The sequence below is a fragment of the Fonsecaea pedrosoi genome, assembly GCF_000835455.1.
Source record: "Fonsecaea pedrosoi CBS 271.37 unplaced genomic scaffold supercont1.4, whole genome shotgun sequence".
Taxonomy (NCBI): Eukaryota; Fungi; Ascomycota; class Eurotiomycetes; order Chaetothyriales; family Herpotrichiellaceae; genus Fonsecaea; species Fonsecaea pedrosoi.
The window spans coordinates 943,803-964,869 of record NW_013550612.1 but is presented as its reverse complement, the minus strand read 5'-3'; the positions used below and the strand labels follow the sequence as shown (position 1 = coordinate 964,869).

Below are 21,067 nucleotides of genomic sequence, written 5' to 3'. Positions count from 1 at the left end.
CCTGAAGTCCTGGAGTTTCAATGTGATGCAAATTTGCTTTCAGGTCTTTCTTGTCTTGTTTTGGGGGAAATCAAAGAGAAAGTGAGTGACAGGAAGATGCAGGAACTTAGTCACTTTTCATTCGAGGTCCCAAGTCGCTTTGCACGTGTTGCCTCTCTGTCTTGCTCACTCTCACCTTCGGCCGTTTCTTTTATCTCAATTGCGCCTCTTGCGCCCCTTTCGTTATGATTCCACTCTGTGAGATGTTACGCTTCCGAGATCATGCCTCTTTATGGACCTGATCCCCGGATCCTCGTGCGCCCCTCGGGTCACGAGCTGCGTGCCAGACAAGATTTAGGCCGACGGTGGCGACCCCGACCAAGGGACAATTCGGACGCGTAGAAGAGGCTGACAGCTCCCACGTGGGCGCATGCGCTCAACAGCAGGCTTCCCGACATGTCGACAGTGTCAACGCGAACATTTCCAGCATCGTCCGTTGTCAGCCACTCAGATGCGTCCATTGACTGCGCGTGCTCTGGTGCCTTTGATACAGTCGCCCTTTTTGTTGATTCCCTCGAGCACAACACACCCGCTCATGACCATCGCCGTGCCCATGACCATGTGAGTCTTGTTCGAAACTTCACACATTTGCCCCATTTTTCGTCTTCCACCCTGGTGAAAAGCCGGCATGTTGTAATTGCTTGCGGCGCCGCCTGTGCCTTTTACTCGAAGCCAGGCTTCTCTTATCTGCGGGCTTGTTCAATTTCGTCGGTGCTGGTCACCGCCGTGCCCATCCAAGTCGTGCTCGTTCTTAGGTTAAGATGGCTTGATCCCGTCAAATCTCACTTCTGGTTGTTGTTGTTCTCTCCCATTTCCTAAGCAGACCCGAGTATAGGGAGACTTGAATCCCAGTGTTTTGCTGTCGCCATGGAATTCGCTGTCCCATCGCTCGTTGGTACCTCCGACAGCAGCTCATGCAACGACTCTACGGGTCTTTTGACGCCGGACAGCAGTCCGTTGTTCCGCCCCTCACATCCCAAAGATTCATTCGAGACGCGTCTCGCTCATGCTCTGGAAGAGCCCAAGAGACGCAGACTAGATTCGCCCTCAGCCCGCGCCGAGAGCCCTTTCATTCCCTCGTTTGCAGACTTGTTCGCGCCAGTCCCCAGCGATGTGAGGAAGGTCTGTGTTATTGGCGCAGGTTACGTCGGTATGCATATGACCCCGCTCGCACACGAATTACTTAGTATGTGAGCTATCGAGTTAAACTAATCGATCCCCGCGTGTTTCAGGTGGTCCTACTGCTGCCGTCATTGCGCTGCACAACCCAAAGGTTGGTGTCGAGGTCCTGGATAGAGATCAGCGACGCATTGAACGATGGAACTCCGCTCACCTGCCCATTCATGAGCCCGGTTTGAACAAGATTGTGCGATTGACAAGAGATGGCGCAATCATAAAGGAACCAGGTGACTGCAATTCTGCTTCTCAAGACCGCAATGGCGACTCGGACTACGTCTCCAGACGCGGGCCGAATCTCTTCTTCACCTGTGATACTCAAGTCAGCATTTCCACCGCAGATATGGTGTTTCTGGCCGTGAACACACCCACAAAGACCACGGGAGTGGGAGCAGGGAGAGCAACCAACATGACGGCTCTTGATGGCGCTGTCAGGGATGTGGCCATGTATGCGAAGCCTGGGACGATCATTGTCGAGAAAAGCACGGTCCCCTGTGGAACCGCCCAGCGCATCAGGAACACGGTAAGTGACCCGTTTCGCGTGGGGGAGGCCAAGTGGGTTTCTAACGGAGACCTATTACCAGCTCGACACACTGCGACCCGGCGAGCCATTCGAGGTTCTATCGAATCCTGAGTTTCTGTCCGAAGGCACAGCGATCAAAAATCTCATGAAACCCGATCGTGTGATTATTGGATCTTCTGGCACTCCTTCAGGCAAACTTGCGGCGGATGCTCTCGCCAGTTTGTATGCCGCATGGATTCCTTCCTCCCAGATTCTGCAGATCAATGCGTGGTCCTCTGAGCTCTCGAAGCTGGTGGCCAATGCCATGCTCGCACAGCGAATCAGCAGCATCAACTCAATCAGTGCCATTTGCGAAGCGACGGGCGCAAACGTCGAGGAGGTCGCGAAATCCATCGGTCTGGATACTCGGATAGGGCCACAATTTTTGAAAGCAGGTCTTGGTTTTGGGGGTTCGTGTTTCAGGAAAGACATTGCCAGTCTGACGTACTTGGCAGAATCTCTAGGCTTGGAAGAAGTCGCCCATTACTGGAGCCAGGTCAACTCGATCAATGTCATGCAACGCAATCGCTTTGCGCGAAAAGTGCTGAAGAGGTTCAACGAGAATCTGGTGGGCAAGAAGATCACTTTGATGGGATTCGCATTCAAAAAGAATACTAGCGATGCGCGTGAATCTCCCGCTGTCGACGTGATCAGATCTCTGTTGGACGAACAACCTGCGGAAATTGCAATTTTCGATCCCTACTGCGACGAAGATGATATGCTCCGGGAGATCAGCGCAACGGTCAGCAATCGACCGGGCTTCGCAGGTGAAATCTCCTCCGTGAAGATCTACACGGATCCATACGAGGCATGTATGGAGTCAAACGCCATACTCATCATAACAGACTGTGACCAGTTTAAAACGTCGCCTCAACGGCTTCGCGGCAGCAACGCATCTGAAACAAGCTCCCCCACGAATCGACCTGCAAGAAGATCGGCGTCACCGAAACAGGAAGAAGACTACCTGGGCGCAAGTTTTGCAAATTACAGACTAGCTGCTCAACCAGATTGCGTGGACAACTGCCCCGACTGCAGGTCAAAGGCCAGAGGCCCGATTTCCACGGACCCAGTCGAATGGGCTCGCATCGTCTACAGCATGAGAGAGCCTAAATGGATCTTTGACGGTCGAGGAATTGTCGACGCGGATGACATCGAGAAGCTCGGAGGTGTCCGTGTTGACGGGATTGGGAAATGGCGCCCTGAAGACGGACAGAAGCGCTGTTGGTAACCCGTTCCCCGTCCGTTTCAGGCCCGCTGAACCTCGATCGACCTACATTCAACTGATTGGACTTGAGATCCCACACCTCCCGCCTTCAACCTCGAAGCTGCCGTGGATGAACCCTCGGTGCTGTTGCTTTTTTGCGTCTTCATCAGGACAAGTGTTGTCTGCTGGGAATCCGCATCACGACGGGCTCTTACATGGCGTTGAAGCCCAATTTCGGAGTCAAGGGTGTCATTTATATCCTTGTGCGTGTGCCTCACGCCACGACACCAGACCACACCACGTTGTCATTTGTTTTTTCCCGTTCTCTTGCCCTGCCCTGTGTATATAGAGCAAGCTCAGCCTCCAAGAAGATCCTCAGACAAGCAGATAGAAAGACGACTTAGACTGATATGCAATGCCTTGTACCCGAACCAGGACGGCGTCAGGTCCGGGGTTGTCTGATCAAGGTTGTCGGTGTGAACAAGCAACGGGAGGGAGGTGGATGGATAGGCGAGGGGCATCTGCCATTCGAGGTCGTAGAGCTGAGGTGCTACGAGTAGAATACTCTGATACTGTCGAGTGCTTTAGCAAGAGCGGCTATAACGAAGAATCTCTTCACGGAGGTGTTACGGTTGATACTTCATAGGTCATCAGCCCTTGCGTGTCGGTGGAGGCCCTCGAGGTTGTTGCGGCCGAGGAGCGGCCGCTTTCCCGACGATTCCTTCCCAAGACGCATGGTCTGATCTCGTTGCGCGCGCCTCGATCAAAAGACCTCAATATTACTATCGACTCTCTATCAACCCAGTGCTGGCCACAGCCAGGGTCACCAGCGAGGTACCGATGCTTCTCAAGAGACATGATATAGAGATATTACCGCATTCGGTAGTGGGGTGCCCAGACTGATCAATCACTAATACACAAGATACTGCATTCTCCTAGGTGCCCGGGTATTTCCTGGCAATAACACGGTCGTCGGCAAACTTGATGTGGATCGTAGGTCTATGATCTATGATCTGCTCGGCTCGTCGCTGCAAGGCTGAGGATATTTTAGGGGTGAATCGCCACTACTAATATCAAATTGGTAGGGCATCAGGGAATCCTCTGCTCCAGAAATACCGAGGCTTCTTTTGCTTCTGCTCCTCATTTCCTGTTCGTAGCGGCAGGGCCTCGACTTGACTCGCTCACATCACTCCTGAGTCTCGTTCAGCTGAGCCTTGAGGTCCAGATGCGGGGAATTTATGCCTAGGCAGAGGAACATCTGGGAGGAGCAGGCAAGGATTACTTTTGCTTCTTCTCAGCACTTTAAACGAGGCTCCTTCGTCTCGACTCCCGCCTGGCTGAAAAGTATATAACAACGTAAGTACTACGGCTGTTGGGTGACTGGCTTAGCGTTGCATTGCATTGCATCTTTACTACTCTGCTTCAACTCTCCCGTAACGACTAAAGTGAACTTTGATTTCTCCAAGTCCAAATCCGTCATGCCGCAACCGACGTCAACACCAATGACACAGTCCCCAACCAGCTCGTTCGACTTCTACTCCGAAGCCCTCGCTCGTTGCGCCTTGCCCTCGGACCCGGCCGTACGCGCCGACATCGAGCATGTCCTCGAGCACGGCTACGTGGTCATCCCCAACTGCTTCAGCGCGGACGAGGCCCGCGAAGCCCGCGACGAAATCACGCGTCTTCTCCACAAGGACTCGTCGGGCCAGCGGCCGCTGACCGGCCGCAACAGCTTCGAGGGCCTCAACACGAACCGCATCTACTCGCTGCTCAACAAGACGAGGGTGTTTGACAAGTTTGTCATCCTTCCTCGCGTATTGGCGCTGAACGACTTCTTCCTCGATCCGGGGTATGTATAACTCTATCTCTTTGGCGTCCTAATCCCCGTTCAATGCCGTTTCGTGCCCGTGCGTGATAGGGCTGTGGCTCTAGCTATATTGTGCAACGGCATTCGGCATGCTGGAGTGACAGTGGCGGTGGGCTTTCCCATAAAGATGGAGACAGAGACAGGGAAACAAACAGGGACATATCTATTATACTCGTTCAAATTGATCCCCATCTGACTCAGAGCGGCCGCACATGTGAAACAGGTATTTGCTATCGGCATATCACACCATCTCGATCAACCCTGGTGAGAAGGCCCAGGCGTTGCATCACGATGACTATTACATCAAGTCTCCCCGGCCAAGGCTGCCGTTTGGAACGGCGATAATGGTCGCTTTGAACGAATACACGGCTGAGAACGGTAAAGTCTTTTTCGAATCCAATTCCGCTGTCTTCCTGTCTTGACTGAGAACTTATCAGGTGCTACACGAGTCATCCCCGGTTCCCACAAATGGGACAGCTCACGACGAGGCACGCCCGAAGAGACCATCCCAGCGCTCTGTCCCGAAGGAGGCGTCATCTATTTCATCGGAACCCTGTGGCACGGCGGCGGAGCCAATTTCTCGGACAAGCCTCGCCAGAGCGCCACGGTGCAGTACTGCCAGCCTTTCGTCCGGCCCATCGAGAATCAAATCCTGGCTGTCGATCCGAGGAAGCTGGACAGCATCCACCCACGCATCGTCGACTTGATGGGATATACACACATGGAGCCCTTCATGGGATATGCTGATGGCATGGGCCCTCGCAGGGCGGCGAGACGCATGGTGAAGTGGCTGCAAGAGGAGGTGGACAATGATCCCCCGACGTTTGCGCACGGGTTCAAAGACTCCAAACTCTAGGGTATCATCACAACAAGAGCACAAATCTGAGGTATTGGTGAGGTTTGGACTACCTCGTACATCAACCACGGCCAGCCCATTGGGGGTGAGGCTAGTGTTTGTAGTTAGAGGATCAAAGCATGAAAAATGGCGAGAAAAGTCATCTCCATTCAGCACTAGCCGAGGATTTCCAGAACAACTTGAAAGAGAAATAATGGCGAGGAGCATCTCAAGTCATAGTCACTGACGTACTCGTACTCGTACTCGGTACTTATATGCTAATGCCCAGCACCACCTATTTGACCAATCACAGTCCATGTTAAGTGATCAATATTATGCAAAACATCAATAATGGATAAAATCTGGAGAAGCGTGAAAAAGCCTCGAAGACAGAAAGGCATATCTTTATACATATGTATAATAAACTCCCATCGTCATGGTAGTCTAGTAGACGTTCCTAAACAAAAGCTGCCTTGCCCGCCCGGATGTCCGGAATAAGAGGCCTTGAACGGCCCGAAAGGGACAACATGTGGACGGTCTGGAGAGGAGAGTTTTCAACTGAGGACTGAAGCGCTGACAAATGATGTCGATCTGGGCACCTTGATCAGATTGGATTGTTGATGTCTTGGCGTTTGTCACGGTCGCCGGCGTGACTCAGCGTGCACAACGACGTCAATGCCGTGTCATTGTACATGAGCCTAGCGGCACTAGGGTTGAGGGAAAAGAGTTTAGCCTGCAGGTTGATTGGGTAATTATTTGCTTAACCCAATTAGGCTCTCTCAAGTCAAGACACTAGTGTCTAGTAGAATCAATCTCACAAGTTTAGTCAGATGGCTAGTTCGCTAGGCGTGCCCAAGGGAGATTTCCTCTCCTCGATCGATTCTGCTTAGGCGCCGCGCACCACTGGGTTCACTGGGGATCGACTGGAGGTGGCCGCCCGAAAACAAAACTTTGGAGGGCGGCTGGGCCAATGCCAGGCAAGGCACAGAAAGAGGAAAAGTCCCCCAAGCCCCGACCACCAACGCTGCCCCAAACTTGGTGTTTGTGTGGCTTTCTCTTTCCAGCAACCTCATCGGCATCTTGCTGTATCCGCTTTTTCTGATCAGCTGTGTCTGTTTCCTCCGTTTTGGACTTCCCTATACTCCGTGTTATCGACTTCTCAGTGGGCGTTGACCGGTGGCGGGCTGACTGCGTGTCGCCATCTCACTGAAGGATCGCTGGACTTGGGAACTCAAACTTCAACTCCGCTCAGTCAGATCTCTCTGTCTACGCCTGCGCCCTCGCATACCTGCGCCTCTCCAGTATCTCTGTCCCCCGTCGCGTGGAACCTCGCTATACTCGTGTCGTTGATGCAGCGTCCCCGAGGGCAGTGGTCACGCAATGTCTTCATCACAGCCTGGCTCGCGGCGCATCAGCTCCGTCAGTAACTCCAATACCGAGCCTTTCCCTTCGATACCCGAATCGCCGGCCGGACCAAGTTCTACCAACAACACCACGACGACCAGCACCACGACTACGACGACCACCGTACACATTCCCCATCGCGGGAGACCCTATACCATAACCTCCACCCAACCTTCGCACCAAACCCCTACCGTCGTTGCGTCCTCGCCCGACAATACTGTTATAACTAATGCCACCATCACAAACCCGACCGTGACGAGAACCATCTATACCCCTCCTCAGATCAATCGATTGCGGCCAGTCGGGATTAGGAGACTGCCCTCTTCGAACCTGCGACAGGCAGCACAAGATGGGGATTCAGCATCAAGTCGACCTCCCAGCCGCTCCGAGTCTGGCAGAAGACGTAGCAATTCTGCACCACAACGTACGAACTTGGGTGTTTCGGGCTCAGGCACATTAACGAGGCAAAGTACGCGACAGTCACTTCTACCAACTCTTGCCGAAACCCCATCGGCACCGGATCAAGGAGATGGCGCCGTGGATCGCGACACCATGCACGAGAACGTGACCGGCGTTCCAGGTAGGAGACGGAGCATCGGCAATGCTGCACGCTCCATCATTAGCAGAATGAGCGATACCTCGAGAGAGCGGCCAGGACCTGAATACGAAAACGAAGTTGTCGACTTGCTCGATGTGCTCGGTAAGTCATGGGTTATAGTTTGTAAACTTGGGCAATGCTGATTGAATTCTAGACCCCGAAGTCTCGACCCTGACTACGCTAAACAACGTCCAAAATTCGCTGTTTGTCCCAGACTTGGGCAGATGGATAAACCGAAGACCGACATACACACTGAGTCGTCGACCAACGCAGACCCGGAGACCCGACACGATTGAAGAAAAGGCGGTGGGTGTGCCTCCAGCTGGCACCGAAGGGGCTCCTTCAGAGGAGCCCCCCGTAGCAGTCCCGGGAGAAGAGGAGTCGGTTGAGCCGACCCCCATGGAGCGGACCTGGTCATACCAGCGCAAACCTCAGATGGAACGCACACACAGCATTTCGTCTGTGGTCACGGACTCGCACTTCGCCGTGCTACCACATGGCGTCTCTCTAGAAGGATGGAGCGAAGAAGATAAGGAGGCTCTCGACGATCATGTCAGGCACATGCTACACTCCAAACGATCGAAATTTAAACAGAGAATGGTTGCATTTGGGAAATATATTCAGAAACGTGAGTTTGTCAAAAGCTGCCCGTGTTCGTGTCTATTTGCTAACTGTGATAACAGCACTTGGATTTTTCGTGTTTTTATATGCAACTCTAATTACCCTGTTTGGTTTGGCTTGGGTTCTTTTCTTGATCGGTAGGTTGGAATGCATACTCTGGACGCAATATCCTATGCTGATCGTGTTTCTTAGGTTGGATCTATGTCGGAGACCGACAAGAATACACAATCAACGTAATCGACAACGTGCTTGTTGCTCTTTTTGCACTCGTCGGTGATGGCATGGCGCCATTTCGAGCGGTCGACACATATCACATGTGTTTTATTGCTCACTATCACCACCTGACGTGGAGGTTGCGACGAGAAAAGGGGTTACCGAAACTGCACGACCGCAACGATCTCCCTGCTCAATCGGAAAAGGAAGCCGACCCAGAGTCCGGGGCTCCAGAAGACCATGAGTTTTCTGTTTTGACGCACAAGCAACAGCAAAGACTCATACACCACCAAGCCAAATTCTCCAAATCGCATTCCTTCTACAAGCCCCACGAGACAGGCACCCATTATGCTTTCCCGCTACGCTTGTTGGTGGCGATCGTTGTGTTACTGGACTGTCATTCACTCTTCCAGATCGCGCTCGGTACCTGTACGTGGGCGATAGATTACCACACCCGTCCGCAAGCCCTGACTGCGACAATTCTGACGTGCTCCATCACCTGCAATATCACGGGCGGCATCCTGATCGCCATTGGAGATCGAAAGACGCGCAAGAAGGACGTGGCCTTGAAGATGGAGAGACAGGCCTTGACCGAGACAGCCATCAAGAAGGTGGAGAAACACAAGCGAGAGAGGCTGGAACACGAGCACGAGCCTCAGATCCGGGATGCCAATTTCGAAGTTATTGATGAAGAGACTGCTGACCAGGTTCGGAGGAGTCATTAGGTATGGCTCTCAAGGCTACCCATCCAATTGCCACGGAAGCATGGCGTTGGGAGTGGTAGGCCTCTTCAGTTGGTGTTGGCGGATATGAACCCAATATGACAAGCAGTTGTGCTAAAGGGAAACGATGTATCCTCTCCCTGGTGACTGTAATGATAACCAGAGTATTTGCGGAAAGTTGAGTGATAGTAATACCAACCTTGCTCGACCACACCCTGTAGCCTTAGGATCTCTGAGTAGGCTGAGAAGTGTTGCAATGCATACTCGGGCTTAGTCCACCTATACCGAGTACTGATACACATTGGAAGAGATGCAGCACCCAGCGCCTGATTGTAGCCATTAGGCTGATTCTCGGGGGCGCAGGAGATGAATCGTTATTCGACCAGCGCAACCGGCTCAGCCTCATCAGGCACATATTGCAGGCCTGACTTTGCCGCAGTGACCACCATCTTGCTTTCCATCATGGCACTCCCTTTGCCTCCTTTCATTCTGGCCTTTGCTCCTTCGTCTTGAATACGTTGGCTCATACCAAGACTAGGGGATGAGGAGAGAAAGTATCGATGATGCGCCGCTCGTGCTTTAATATCTGCTGAGCACTTTCTCCCTCTGAGAGCCTCGACCGGTCACTTCCCCCTTTGCTTTTCGACGATCCTCCCAGGACTCGATCTCTCTGTCTTCTACTCCACAGATATGGCTGAGGCTGTTCTGGGCGTGGTAGCCGGCGGTGCGGGCCTCGCCAGCCTCGCGCTCCAGCTCTTCGAAGTGTCCCAGAAGCTGCACGAACTGCGGGCCAACATTCGCGACGCACCCGTCGAGATGCGCGAGATTCTCGACGAAGCCGACCTCCTGCGTACCATCCTCGCCGAATACCTCCACCTCTCTGGAGCGGCGGACAAAACTCGACTGATGCCGACTTTGGTACAGAAGCAGGCCGTCGACCAGTGCCTGAAAGTCCTCGAGATCCTCCGGCACATGGCGCAAGAACTCGAAAGCACGATGCGAACTTCAAGCTCGAGGCGGGTCATGACTTGGGCCAAGGTCGAGGCTGCCTTTAACAGGAAGCGGTTTGTGAAATTACAGAGTACGCTCGAGAGAGCCAAGTCGACCCTCGTCCTTGCGATATTGACCAATCCAACTTTGAAACCATGTGCCCCCCAGAGGGAAGTCGTACTCCAAGAGTCCACCGCAGAAGGACCTTCAGAGGCAGCTGGTCTTCCTTGTACGACATCTTTCGGTCTCGAATCGTTTGCTACGAAGAGGAGAATTGCCAATACCAGTTCCAGCTCTTGGTTTGCCAAGTACAATATTGGCATAGGAAATGTGTATATCAGAGGCAAGCACTCTCGGGATGGAGCTGAGACTACTAACAGTACCGCCGAGAATGGTCTCAAATTGTCTGTTTCATTTGCGTCCTGGATGTTCAACAACTTGGTTGCCTTCATGTTTGACTCTCGTCCACAAAGGTTCCAGCTGACGCTACAAATCAACCGCCTTGTTCCACCTGACGCAGAGATATTTCACCTTTGTGCTGCAGGCGACACGATCGGCGTGGGGAGGTCCATTGCCGAAGGGAAATCTTCCGCATCAGATGTTACATACGAAGGAGTAACTCCCTTAATGGTGAGTCGAGCCCAAAATTGTGTCGGAGTCGGGCTGCCACACAAGCTGAGGAGGAGGAGGCACATTCACCACCTGTGGCACTACTGACCATCAGGATGTTTCAGGTTGCTGCGTATTACGGACATGCCGATGTGTGTCGTATCCTTCTTGACGCAGGTGCAGACACGACTATGACGGTACTTCGGGGCTATTGCGGACGCACGACTATTCAACTGTATGCCTCTTTCCCGGTCTCGCTGTCTTGGGCTGACCACTTTCCCTAGAACTGCTCTGCATTTTGTTGTGGGTGGCATGCCCCTTCCAGAGGCGTCGGTCATGGCCCTCTGGGACCATGTAAATCCATGGAACATCTATTGGGAGGGCTCCATGACCGAATTCTGCTGGGAAGATCCCCAAATTGTGGCGAATTCAGACACTGTGCGTGCTCTCGTCGAGCACGAAAACATCTGCATTGAGTTTGGCTGGTCGCCGGTGTCGTGCAGTGCGGATTATATTGACGAGGCTACGCACATGGGAGCTGGCCATCTGTCCCAAATCACGCCAGAAGATTTTCAATGGCTGATAGCGCCCGAGAGAATCAACCTCGCCGGTCAGGAACTGGATTTCTTTTATATGTCCTTGATGCTGATGCAGTGTTGCATCTGGCATGCCAATCTTCGCAGGATATACGTCGTTTTCTCAAAAATCACAGATCTGCCGACGATGGCGACAATCGACATCATTCCTGGTATGACCGTCTTACACTGTCTCCTCCCGCGTCTGCCATTTGTCGAGGACGAACATCTGAATTGCCTCAGAATCATGCTCGAACGACTGGTGCAAGCTGGTGCAATCGAGATGGTCGAGGCTATGCGCCCAGAACAACCGCTCGTGTTTGCCGCCAGAGCCAGTATTGGTTGTTATGTATCCAGGTATGGTAGCTGGGAGCCAGAGCGTGCCGCTAGCGCTCTGACTACCGGCTTGAACCTTTGGTTAGAGATACTGGGAAGGGCACAGGTGAATATTGGCAGCTACCTCATCGGCCAACGTAAGTATATCACCAAAGAACCGATCGAGTGCGGCGTCCTTCCACAAATTGTCGAGGAATTTCCTGAACATTTCCTTGACAGACAGTGGTACGTCCAATTGTCGTGTCGCAAAGATACGGACTCGATGGATGTACACAATTCCTGTGGTTTTCGCATCAAGGCCCAATACTATTCTGTCGAAAGTACCTATCCGGCACCTGGGGGTTGGCCCGGTGATGAGGCCAAGGGTAATCAGCAAACTCTTCAAAGCGTGGATGACTTGTGGGTTTACAACAGTGATGATGACTCACAGCTAGAATCCAACGTATGGTCAGACATGATCAAGACGTCTACTGAGGATGGCAATAATGGGACGTGACCTGATGATAGGGGGAATGCACTCCATTGACAACTGTGACAGAGGCCCCAGGGTGGTTTTGGTCTGCTTGAGCTACGATATCGCGATGAGAATGCGGCAACGAAAACCGGAAGCGGAATTCATGGTACGGCTCGGAGCTGTGGTGTTGGGATTGGAAACGGAACACGTACAAATATCCTCGTCGGCTGTGAATGATGAGGAGTTTGTACCCTGAATGACAAACGTACTTATGAATATATTGTGAACTGTGGTACGAGGAGCCACCTAAGAGAGAGAGCGCGAGAGAGGAGTCAATGACGAGTACGGGTTCGAGTTTGAAAGAAAAGGACAAGGCCGTGTAAAGCACTTACAATTGAGGTACGTAACGGATCTGATCGAAGATGGCTTCCGCTGAGCCAGTGCATGATAATACGCCAGCAGGGAACGTACAAGGCCGACTACACAATCTACGTACCCCGGTGACCTACAGTAGAACATGTAGAAGGGTTCGACTAGAGGTCTAGACCTCCCTCGTACCGCTTACCGGAGTGGTTGAAGGTGGCTTGGTCAGTTGCTACGAGGTACATATATATATACACCAAAGTAAGTACGTTGTACGTTGTATTTGCTGCCTCATCAAACATTAAACATCAAGTGTGTGATGGCGCAAGGCTTTACCGAAAAAAGGGGGGAGGGGGGGAGGGATCAGGGAGAGAAAAGTGGATCCAACGAGGCCCCAAAACCAACATTCGACTTCGAACCCGCCTTTGTGCAGCTCATGAGGTGGTGCTCGGGTGATTGCCTATTTCAATGCCCCGAGCACAGCCTGGACTTTCAGCTCCCGCCATAATACGTATACCTCGTCGAGAATGAAAAACAAGGAGCAAAACGGTGACCGGTGACGGGTGACTGAGATGGTGTTGTTGCTCTGGGCCGGGCCGAGAGCCTCCCGTACAGTCATGAGCGGTTCGAAGTCGAATGACAGCTCGGAGGCTGAGCGAACAAAATCTCTATGGACCGCGCCCTGTGGCCCAAATAATGACCTTGATGCAAGTTTTGGTCCGTGGGAGTTGGTTCTTCGATGGACTATCATAATCAAAATACCAAGACTGTTTGACGAGAAGCCTAAGCTCGACGTCCAAGGGTGAACATGGATATTGCTGAGCGGACAAAACAGAAAGCTCCCGAGCACCTCCCCGCCCTTCATCGTATCGTATACACGTCGAGTCGAAGTAACACCCCAAAAGCACAAACCGGCCAGCCTCCACGACTCACCCACCATATTCAATCTTATAGCTCGACTGCCTCTCCCGGACCGACGCCTTGGGCAGCGCGATCCGCAACACCCCGTCCTTGAGCCGCGCTCTCATCCTGTCCATGTCGACCGGCTGGGGGAAACTGAACGATCGAAGAAGCCGGCCTGCGTGGCGCTCGGAGAGTAGCAACGTCGTCGTCGGCTCGTCCATGTCACCGTACGAGGAAGATTCTCTGCGGTGCAGCTTGTTGGGTCTCGCAGGATCGGCCTGTTTGGTCGAGGGTTTGGCGTCGTTGTCGCTACTGCGTGGCTTGCCGCTTTCGCCGGCGTCGGTGTGCTCATGTTTATGGCCATGGTCATGCTCGTGCTCGTGGTCGCGATCCCGTGAGCGGCTCCTCATTTCGACGGCCTTGGGCTTTGCACCACTGCCGTGTCCACCACCCTCGGTGACAGCCGTGGCGGTGTCGCTGGCCCCTCTTTCCACCCGCGTATCTCTGCCCGGCCAGATCCCAAAGTTGTTGCCCCATTCGTGGTACAGGTCGAGTTCCGGCACGTGTGCCTCGATATGCAGGCCTTGAGAGCCCAGTCTCTCGATCCTGATGTCGTTCGGGTTGTGGATGCCCGGAAAATCCCCTTCTAGAAAGTACGCTTCGGCCGTCTCCCTGACGGTGAAGTTCGGGAAGACGACATCCTCCTCATATACCGACTGCCCTTGGCTGTGGCGGCGGTGGTGTTTCTGGTTGAAGACCGAGTCAAGCTCCCCGGAACCCAGGTAGTCGAACACCGAGCGTATAGACGAGCGGTGGTACGGGCCCCGCGAATCGAATGTGACATGTGGTGGTTTCAGCACTGTGTTGAGGTTCAATGGAGACATCGTGGTAGCTTTATATCGTCTGATATGATAGAATTTAGAGACACTCCCTATTTTCCTGTCTTTCGCTTCGGGTGTCCCAACATACACCCCTTTATGTATCCTCGTATTCCAACACTTGGGGCCACCAACAATTGGTCACATGAGTATATATATCTGATGGCGAGGCATTGTAACCGGTGAATCGAACCCAATGATCACGTGGCAAAGCGGACCATTTCGGAGCTCACTCCACCTTGAAGCATCCAGCGATTCCCTATTCGTACAATAAGTGTCTTGGTATTAAGACTACCTTGAATGATGGCTGCTTTTAGAGTAGTTGTATTTTGGCATTTATGTGTGGTGTGATGGAAAAAGAGCCTCGGAAGCTCATCAAATTGTTGGTCGCGTGAGCTAGCAAAGTCTGGGGACATGACCGCCGGTGTGGCCAAGCTGGAGCTGTTGCCTACTTGAGCCACCAGCGAGATACGAACAGCAGCGTGCCTCTTTGGGTAGGACACTATCATCAGAATGGGCATGTTGTAACCGGGCAGCTCCCTTGGCACACAGTCCGGATTTCATGGTGGAGGGTTGGTCCCCGACGCAGTCGAGACTGATTCGTATGAAATGGTTTGTGGCTGGCTCTGCCTCCCATTGTAGCCATGGTATGATCGTCGAACGGCAGGGTACTTTGGCATACGAAGCTGGTCAGTCTGCTCTTGCCCTCCTTGAGGTGTAGGCAACCGTGCCTTGCGTGATGCAGGTCAGTTGATTCGCATGGCAACGCCCGGGGAATGCCAGAGATGGCATCAATCGCCAGTAACCGGCCGCATTCGAGAGTTCAGCCTCGCATCGTACCTGCTGTGAAAAGGCGTCCGAGCAACCTCGCAAGCAGGAATAAAGGGCCGTAAACTAATATCCTGATTGCAAAGTGGTCGAGTTTCGAGTTGTCAACCTGATGCTCGTAAACGTCAACAAGCCCAATATTTCCATTGGACGGGCCGATCCAGCAGGCTGATCGCTGTTGGAGCACCTGATGTCGAGGGACCCAGAAGTTTCTCCACCTCGTACCCCACAAGTATAAGAGCTTGAGTCTGTTCCCCTTTGACGACGCGTTGGGCTCTATCCTCCCATGAACAAATCCATATTCATGACCAAGAAAAAATCAAGAAAGAGAATCAGCAATGCCTGAACCACACAACGATGGCCTGCACTCCCTGAAGACCAACTTCGAGGTAGGCGTCATGGCCGCCAGTGGTGTTTATGCTGCCAACGAACTGGGCAAAGCAGTCGCCGAGGACTATAAGGACGCCAACGAGCACTATGTCAAGGCTGCTGTTGGCGCAGCGGTCGCCGTCGGAGCGTTCCATCTGCTCCAGAAGCAAAAGCGGGAACGCGAGGAAGACGAGTACATCAGCAGCAGCGATGAAGAACATCATCATCGCCATTCACCTCGCCCACGTAGGCACTCACATCATGAACATCACCACGAGCACCTGGAGGGCCCTGGCCACACCAGACGGCTTTTGGAAGAAGCCGTGGGAGCGTACAGCCTGGGCAAAGAGCTCTTGGGCGACAGGCGGCACCATGTAATCCACCTGATCACAGAGGCCTTGGGAGCAGTCGCCGCAGCGAGAGACGTTAGCGAGAGGAACAAAGAAGTTCGAGAGATTTGATTCGGTCGAAGCCGAGGAGGCTTGGGGTGCTTAGGGTGTTGACTTGCAGGAATGAAACGGAAACAGAACCAGCAGAACCAGGAACTGGGGATGAAGTTGGGAAAATGACTCGCATGATGCAAATTGCTAGTGTCATTTTAGCGCCATTTCGATGCATTTTAGCGGGAAAGCATGGATGGGAATTTGTAATGACAGAGGGTTTGTTGAAGGTCATGTGCGGGAAGGAGTCTTGGCACTACAAATACCGAGTAGTCAGTCGCATTGACATCTCAACTCATTCTTCTCTTTCACCTGCGTCTGTGAACATGACCTTCTTTCCATTTCCGGCAACACTAACCCTCTATGCAATCTCTATGCTTAAATTTGATGCTTATTCAAGCTAGAACCATTTTCTCACACCCCGAGGACACCCAAAAGGGTTGTGGCGTGAGGAGACCTCCGGGATATCGCCAGCCTCGCGTGTGCCCAGTCGATAGCCCCCGATCACAACCGAAAGTCTCGTTACTGAGCTAAGCCTTTTTGCCTCGTCTCGCCCTGGCCTTGTCGCCTCCGCCTGGAGACCTCCAGGCGCGTGGAACCACTCCCGCGCAACTCTGTTTGCGATCCCAGTCCCGTGGCACTGGCACTGGCACAGGCACAGGCACATTGACGCTGTCAATCTCCCTACCTACTTGTCCCTACACACTTGGAATACAGCACGAGGTCGCGTCAGGCTATCGTCACACATCGATTTCCTCGGTTCCCCAGTGGAAATGATATGCTCTTCGAACCACTTTTCTTGGCTTGTGTTCGGGCTATGAATATGCTTGCCTAAGGTTCGATGCATCTGACCAGTACTTTGTGAATGAAAGATATTCAGCCTCAGGAGAAGGAGGCGGATAAGGGTGCCGGGAGGGAGGACGTGCCGAGGCCTTTTCCCAGCAACTTTACAACGAACACCACATCCAGCCTAGCGATCGGTCACGGCGCGAAATTCGCCATCGAGAATCGGGACCATGAAATGAAAAGCCCGATAGCACATTTTCTAGGGGGTTTACTTTCCCCGTCTCTATCGTAGAGCCCTCAGCGGACCGTAGCCCCGACTTTCAACCTCCGAACCCTCCATGTCTTTGTTTCTGCATTGGCTGTATGACACTTGATCCTCAGTGCTTCAAATTCATCCCTTCTGACACAGCGTGTCTCATATCAGGTAGTCCAGTCTAGACACCTACATCCTGGACATGCTCAATATACCCTTTGGACCTATCCAGCCCCTTGGGACCGCCGCCCAACTCGACAACGTGGACATCATCGTCGTCGTTGACCATGATCTTCTTGTCCCTGTTGTCCAGGACGCGCTCGCCAAAGACCTCGGGCATGGTCTCGAGCGTGTGGCCCTTTGTCTCGGGAAAGAAGAAGAACATGATGAGGACCTCGACGGCGACCCACGCGACATAAACAAAGTAGTACTTCCAGCCGATGGAGCTGAGCCCGATCGGGTTGACGAATTGGTTGAAGAAGAGAGACGCCTTGGTCGTGAAGACGGAGATGGAGAGGCCCATGGCGCGCAGGCGGTAGGGCAGGATCTCGGTTGAGTACAGGTACAGAGTTGGGATGAGGCAGAAGTTGTAGCCGGTGTTGAAGATGAAGATGAAGCCCAGCGACGACCGGCCCGCGCTGGTCGACTTGTGCTCGTTGTACAGCGCCACAGACGTCGCGAACCCCACCAGCGACAGCCACATGAAGGTGCCGCCGCCGACGAACAGGACCCGGCGGCCGACCTTGGTGGCGAAGATGACGGCGCAGAACGACGTGACGTAGTTGACCGTGGTGACGATGCCGTTGAGCCGCGTCTGTTCCTGCTGTCCGGTGATGCCGATGCTGTCCAGGATCTTGGGGAGATAGTACGAGATGAGACCCGTGCCGCTCCACTGGCCGAAGACGGCGAGGGCGATTAGGATCATGAGCCGTTTCCGGTTCTCGGGCGTCTGCACAAACAAGCGGAGTCCGCGGTGCTTCATCTGCTTCTCCTGTTGCAAGGCCTCACACATTTCGTGGTACTCGGCAATGGGCAGGGGATGGTTCGGGTCGCCACCGCCGTGGTGCTTGACCAGGATCGCAAAGGCCTCGTCGCCTCGATCCTTGTAGCACAGCCAGCGAGGCGACTCGTCGAGGAACCAGATCGCACTTGTCTGTATAAGTGCCGGACATGCCTGGAAAAGCGTGGGGAGACGCCATGCCCACGAGCTCGGGATGTTGACGCTACCGTACGCGACCCATGCCGCAAGCACGGAGCCGAGGGCGAAGCTGCAGTTGTACATGGCCGAGAAGAAAACCCTGTGTCGTGGGTGGGCCAATTCGGCGAGAAGAATCGGAGCAGCAGCCAGGGCAAGACTGATGCCGAAGCCCACGACCACACGGCCGCCGATGAACAAGCCAATGCTCTTGCTCACGCATTGCAGGACGACTCCGAGCATCATGATGATGCTGCCGATGAAGATGGACCATCGACGGCCAAAGCGGTCCGATACAATGGCAGAGAATGGTGTCGACCCTATCGCACCCAGGGCATATGCTGAGCTCGTTATCCCGAGCAATGCCCCGTCTGGATGCCCAAACTGGTCCTTCCACCTGTCAATACCCTGAAGAGCGTTGAGGACGGAGCCATCAAAGCCATTCGTAGCGCAGACCACCAGGGTGGCCGGGGCCAGGACGAGGTAGAGCCTGATCAGCGCGGGTGTCAGGCCAAGGCCTTTCTTGTCTTCCAATGCAAGAACCTCCGACACGGTGAGTGTGGTGTGAACGGCTGAATCCATTGTGATGCGGAGTAAATGGGATGGAAAAGGGGGAAGGGAGAAAACAGGAGATCAGGGACGGGGAGAATCAGCGACTGACTGAGACTTCCCAGGTTGCGAAAAGGACAAAGCTGCCAGCTTATGTAGCAAGCTGTATCCATATTCAAAGCTATATCTCCAACAGTGTCCCAGATAATTAGCCATTGCACCGGGTTAGGACACAAGCCCCAGCGGTTGTAGTGGCAGCAATTGTTAGCTTAGCTCGACATCCAGCATGGCAATCCTCGCCAGTGACCCCATGCTCACACAAGACCATGCTGTAGTGTACCGTTCACCCCCCGCCTCCTCTTCTGGCCGACCCATACCCACCACGTCTGGCTCCCCAACCTGTATGTTTATTCCCCGTGGGGGAGAACCGAGACGGTGATCAACGAAGTAAATGGTCCGGGTAGGTCACCAGGTACAAAGAGAGAGTCTCGTCTCACAATCAAGAACACGAAAACGGAGAGAAATCCTCGGTAGAGAACTCCTTAGGGGGAAAGAGGCGATCGTCGTCCTGTGTTACGTCCCGGGGTCATGGGTTTTGTGCGTTGTATATCCATTTGTCTCTGCTTCGGCCAGGTAGCGCGCAAGATGTACAGAATTTGTTGTCGTATTGGACGAACTTTTCCAACCTTTTGGCCATTTCCCACTTGGTCTATTGTACGTCAGAGGAAGCTTGAGGAGGTCTGGTGGAATTGGTCACGCTGTTGAAGCTAGAAGCACTAGTTTCTTTAGGTTTGATAAACCACAAGCAGGTTTGACCCTTGAACAGTTCTAGCGCGTGTGCGTGTTCACTGGATGATGGAGATGATGTTAGCAGCAGCTGTTTCCCCTTTCTCTCCCCGCATCACTGGGGCAGGTGGAGCTGGTGAGGCTCTCCACATAGCCTTGTGCCGAGCAGCCGGGGAGTTTCTTCATACTGACAGAGAAGAACCACCCAAGGGCGCGCTCCCATGGGGGAAGGTATCGAAATTTGCCTATAGGCTGAGCTATGGCGCGTGAGAAGGTCTCTTTAGCCGGACGATATAAGCTTCTCGCAGGCGATTGCATTGGCTAGTCATCACCTCCATTGCCACAGAGCCGTGTCTGGAGCCGCAGAGAAGGACATTGGTGAGGAAAAGCGCCAGGCTAGTACATCACTTCCTGATCAACTGCTAGAGAGGTTGGAATCAAGCAAGTGTCAAAGCATATTTAGCGAAATGCTTGATGGGCCCCCCAGCTTGTGTACTATGCCGCATCTCAGGCTAAATTCTCAATTGTCATGGGTGATATACTCCCTCACACACATACTCCATCCTGGGGACATCTGTGTGTTTCGATCTCCGTGTCGAGTCTTGCCAACGGACTTAGGTTTCCGTTTCGCATACTGCTACTCTTGAGGTGCTGGATGTTCTTGTGACTGATCACTGGCAATGGCGTTGTTCCACCTTCACAGACTTCGAGTGCATCGTGTCTTCTTTCAGAGCAACTTGAGATTTTCACCACTATATGCGAGAACCTGGGCACCCACTTATTGTCATAGTTTCTGAGCCGTAGAATCCGGCAATTGAAAGCCGTTCGTGACTGAGAGTTTAGTTCTTCCTGAGAGGCGTGTTGAAGGACTTTTCATACCGTCCATGACTCTTCGATTTTCCCTGGATGTGTGGTGACCAGTTCTACTGGACACTGAAAGAGTTGTATCAATGGCAGTGAAGATTTCGCTCGTACGAAGAAGACCCCTCCAAATGGTTCATGAAATATCACTCTCGCTCGACTTGGTTGGATCAACCATGTCATGTCTTACAAATTTCCGAGTCATCTTTCCTAATTATGCCTGCATATTGGAAACATTCGAGCATTTCCAGAATAGTACAGGCGATGAGAAAGGACGTTATTGACTTTGGAGCTGCGGAACTTGACTGCAAGTTGGACTGCGAGGAGGTACAGGTTGAAGCTCTAGCTCGGGTCGATACACGGGATCGTAAAGGAGGTCGTATTAGGCGAAAATAGGTAGCACAATAATGTTATCAGAGCAAATGCTCGTCTGGTGCGAATGTCAGCCAACAAGCCACTAACGAAGTACTCCAACAGAACACTCAAAACGTCTAATTGATGTCCGGGGATAACCAGCAAGACTCCTTGTATGGAAAAAAGGTACATGCACTCTTGCAGAGGTCAATGATCGTGGGCTGATTCTCACGGTTGTCATGACGCTTGTCGGAGAATGGCCGTCCCTGCGCTTCCCTCTCATTGGCAACGCCGCGT

The 21,067-nt window shown here is 53.0% G+C and overlaps 7 protein-coding genes across 7 annotated transcripts; 5 read left to right on the top strand and 2 right to left on the bottom strand.

Annotated features, from left to right (window-relative positions):
- Positions 1–906: 906 nt before the first annotated feature.
- Z517_06141 (uncharacterized protein) lies at positions 907–3,005 on the top strand (the record flags this gene model as incomplete). Its single annotated transcript, XM_013427883.1, has 3 exons — positions 907–1,189; positions 1,272–1,738; positions 1,800–3,005. The coding sequence occupies 3 exons, from the start codon at positions 907–909 to the stop codon at positions 3,003–3,005; spliced, it is 1,956 nt and encodes a 651-aa protein (XP_013283337.1).
- A 1,454-nt stretch (positions 3,006–4,459) lies between these two features.
- Z517_06140 (uncharacterized protein) lies at positions 4,460–5,704 on the top strand (the record flags this gene model as incomplete). The annotated part of the gene is made up of 3 exons (XM_013427882.1): positions 4,460–4,830; positions 5,072–5,226; positions 5,286–5,704. The coding sequence occupies 3 exons, from the start codon at positions 4,460–4,462 to the stop codon at positions 5,702–5,704; spliced, it is 945 nt and encodes a 314-aa protein (XP_013283336.1).
- Positions 5,705–7,063: 1,359 nt separating this feature from the next.
- Positions 7,064–9,244, top strand: Z517_06139 (uncharacterized protein; the record flags this gene model as incomplete). Its single annotated transcript, XM_013427881.1, has 4 exons — positions 7,064–7,787; positions 7,840–8,313; positions 8,369–8,443; positions 8,499–9,244. The coding sequence occupies 4 exons, from the start codon at positions 7,064–7,066 to the stop codon at positions 9,242–9,244; spliced, it is 2,019 nt and encodes a 672-aa protein (XP_013283335.1).
- A 687-nt stretch (positions 9,245–9,931) lies between these two features.
- On the top strand, positions 9,932–12,247 carry Z517_06138 (uncharacterized protein; the record flags this gene model as incomplete). Its single annotated transcript, XM_013427880.1, has 3 exons — positions 9,932–10,861; positions 10,966–11,075; positions 11,125–12,247. The coding sequence occupies 3 exons, from the start codon at positions 9,932–9,934 to the stop codon at positions 12,245–12,247; spliced, it is 2,163 nt and encodes a 720-aa protein (XP_013283334.1).
- A 1,250-nt stretch (positions 12,248–13,497) lies between these two features.
- On the bottom strand, positions 13,498–14,355 carry Z517_06137 (uncharacterized protein; the record flags this gene model as incomplete). The annotated part of the gene is made up of 1 exon (XM_013427879.1): positions 13,498–14,355. One exon carries the CDS (start codon positions 14,353–14,355, stop codon positions 13,498–13,500), a length of 858 nt encoding a protein of 285 aa, XP_013283333.1.
- Positions 14,356–15,515: 1,160 nt separating this feature from the next.
- On the top strand, positions 15,516–16,007 carry Z517_06136 (uncharacterized protein; the record flags this gene model as incomplete). The annotated part of the gene is made up of 1 exon (XM_013427878.1): positions 15,516–16,007. One exon carries the CDS (start codon positions 15,516–15,518, stop codon positions 16,005–16,007), a length of 492 nt encoding a protein of 163 aa, XP_013283332.1.
- A 1,199-nt stretch (positions 16,008–17,206) lies between these two features.
- Positions 17,207–18,802, bottom strand: Z517_06135 (uncharacterized protein; the record flags this gene model as incomplete). The annotated part of the gene is made up of 1 exon (XM_013427877.1): positions 17,207–18,802. One exon carries the CDS (start codon positions 18,800–18,802, stop codon positions 17,207–17,209), a length of 1,596 nt encoding a protein of 531 aa, XP_013283331.1.
- Positions 18,803–21,067: the final 2,265 nt, after the last annotated feature.